This window comes from Alexandromys fortis, unplaced genomic scaffold, assembly GCF_014885135.2.
Source record: "Alexandromys fortis isolate MF-2015 unplaced genomic scaffold, M_Fortis_MF-2015_v1.1 scaffold_7, whole genome shotgun sequence".
Taxonomy (NCBI): domain Eukaryota; kingdom Metazoa; phylum Chordata; class Mammalia; order Rodentia; family Cricetidae; genus Alexandromys; species Alexandromys fortis.
The window spans coordinates 246237-249264 of record NW_026067920.1 but is presented as its reverse complement, the minus strand read 5'-3'; the positions used below and the strand labels follow the sequence as shown (position 1 = coordinate 249264).

General features: G+C 56.3%; 1 protein-coding gene across 1 annotated transcript; it reads left to right on the top strand.

The window, feature by feature from the left end:
• Positions 1–430: 430 nt before the first annotated feature.
• Positions 431–1855, top strand: Drd5 (dopamine receptor D5). The gene has a single exon (XM_050140773.1). It carries the CDS (start codon positions 431–433, stop codon positions 1853–1855), a length of 1425 nt encoding a protein of 474 aa, XP_049996730.1.
• Positions 1856–3028: the final 1173 nt, after the last annotated feature.

Genomic DNA, 3028 nt, shown 5'->3' with positions numbered 1-3028 from the left:
GCGCCAGGGCACAGGTGGGAGGGCGCGCGAGCGGCAGAAGCGCGACTGATAGGGGCGGGCGCGCGGGACCTGGCAGCCACCACAGAGATCGTCCGGTGCCCGCGGCTCGGGCCCCCGCCCCCTTTGGCGGCCGCTCTAAGCTTCTCCGACTGGGAACCAGAAGCAGCCGCAGCGGCCCCCGACTCTCTACCGCCACAGGATCGCAGACCAGGCGGCCCGCGGGCACTGGTCGCTTCCTGCCCCATCGCGGGAACCAGAGGCGCTCGAGGCCGTCACCACTCCGCGATCCCGTACAGAGCAGGGTGAGCGACCCTCGGGTCCGGGAACGGTCAGTTGCAGGGCCCTTAGCACCCTCTGGGGTGCCAGATGGGGCTTCTAGGGGGGTGCATGGTCGAAGTTGGGTCGATTTGCCAGTGCTACCCAGAAGGACATGCTGCCACCTGGGCGCAATGGCACCGCGCATCGGGTGCGATTGGGGCTGCTGCGGCAGCTGGCGCAGGCGGGCGCCCCAGGGGACTCAGCGGCCCCGCTGGGACCCGCGCAGGTGGTTATCGCCGGCCTCCTGACTCTCCTCATAGTCTGGACCTTGCTTGGCAATGTGCTAGTGTGCGCAGCCATCGTACGCAGCCGCCACCTGCGCGCCAAGATGACCAACATCTTCATCGTATCCTTAGCAGTCTCGGATCTCTTCGTGGCATTGCTGGTCATGCCCTGGAAGGCCGTGGCTGAGGTGGCTGGGTACTGGCCCTTTGGGGCTTTCTGCGATGTCTGGGTGGCCTTTGACATCATGTGTTCCACTGCCTCCATCCTGAATCTGTGTATCATCAGTGTAGACCGCTACTGGGCTATCTCCAGGCCCTTCCGCTACGAGCGCAAGATGACCCAGCGCGTAGCCCTGGTCATGGTGGCCCTGGTTTGGGCCTTGTCCATCCTCATTTCCTTCATTCCGGTCCAACTCAATTGGCACAGAGACAAGGCAGGCTCCCAGGGCCGAGAGGACCTACTGTCCAATGGGACACCCTGGGAGGAAGGCTGGGAGCGAGAAGGCAGGGCGAACTGCGACTCCAGCCTGAACCGAACTTACGCCATCTCCTCCTCGCTCATTAGCTTCTACATCCCGGTGGCCATCATGATCGTGACCTACACGCGCATCTACCGCATTGCCCAGACGCAGATCCGCCGGATCTCCTCCCTGGAGAGGGCAGCTGAGCATGCTCAGAGCTGTCGGAGTCGCGGGGCCTGCGAACCTGACCCCAGCCTGCCAGCATCCATCAAGAAGGAGACCAAGGTTTTCAAGACATTGTCAGTGATCATGGGGGTCTTCGTGTGTTGTTGGTTACCTTTCTTTATCCTAAACTGCATGGTTCCTTTCTGCAGCAGTGGGGATGCCCAGGGCTCAAGGACTGGCTTCCCTTGTGTCAGTGAGACCACCTTTGACATATTCGTCTGGTTTGGCTGGGCCAACTCCTCTCTCAACCCCATCATCTATGCCTTCAACGCTGACTTCCGGAAGGTGTTTGCCCAGTTGCTGGGGTGCAACCACCTCTGCTTCCGGACCCCCATACAGACGGTGAACATCAGTAATGAACTCATCTCCTACAATCAAGACACCGTCTTCCATAAGGAGATTGCCGCTGCCTATGTCCACATGATCCCCAATGCCGTGTCCTCTGGAGACAGGGAGGTGGACGAGGAAGAGGAGGGGCCTTTTGATCACATGTCCCAAATCTCTCCAACCACCCCAGACGGTGAAACGGCTGCCCACTCTGTCTGGGAGCTTAACTGTGAGGAGGAGGAGGTTTCCTTAGGCAAAATCTCCCCTCTCACCCCCAACTGTTTCCATAAGACTGCTTAGAAACATCCTCATGGGAATATACAACAGCAGCCATATTAGCAGGCATACACACACACACACACACACACACACGCACACACGCGTGCACACACACACACTCTCCCAGTGTGCATATGCTTTCTGTAGTCCAGCTGCATAGAAACCAAACGATTCTTAGCTGAGAAAATTAGCCAAGGCTGTTGTTGTAATAACTTCAGATATTCTGAGTTTATTCAGAAAAGTATTCCCATTAGGGAAGAGAGAAAGTACCCTGGTCCTTTAAGAGCACACGTCAGCTTAACCTTCCTGACATAGGCTTGTTCTGTGATTTGTGCCTGGGTTGCTTTTTAAATGACAGCTCTCTGAAGGGCAGTAGTTGGGGTGCACTGTGACTTACCAGAGACTTAGGTCTGTAGCCCCGTGCTTTGTTTAGCTTAGGTTGGGGCCCCTTCCTGGGCCTGGGAGGTCTTCCTGATTTGTTCCGGGTTTTTAATGAGGTCACAGGTCATGTGCTGGCAGGTGGGGGGAGTCCCCTTTGTGTTGTGGGTTGGTTCAGTGCTGCTCCTGGTGGAACCCCAGTGAGGGCTGCTCCTGGCGGAACCCCAGTGAGGGCTGCTCCCGGCAAAGCCTTAGCGTGCTCTTGAAAGACAGCTAGATTTTGAAGCACACTGTCTTTTGCTGAGCAGCGAGCTTTAGGGAACACACCAGACAAGGGGCCTTGAGGACCTGCTGATTTCTCAGCTGTCTTTCAATCAGGCAGTCACACCTCCAGGGCACACTGAAAGCTAGCTTCACCTCCACAGTGTTAGAGTCAGACTTCTCAAGCCTGATGCTCCGTTAAATCTTGTCTCTTGGACCCTTCTTCTAGGGTCACAGGAGGCAATGGTCCTAATCACTAGACAGAGGCTCTCACTTCATTGAAAGGGCCACCTAGAATAACAGCCCTGTCACCTCCACCTCTTGTCTGGAGTGCTTCAGACTGACACGGGTTCTGCAAACCATGTTTTCTAGGGTCTTTCAGATGCGATATGTTTCAATATGCTTCAACACCTAAGTCCTGCTTGGAAGCAGACGATTTTGTTTACAGCCAGTAGTGAATGAAATGAACTTCAACCCACATGCAGAAGCCAAGGGTGACTAGTGACCAGATGCACGCATAGGGCGAGGGACTCACAAAGGAGCCCAGCTGTCTGT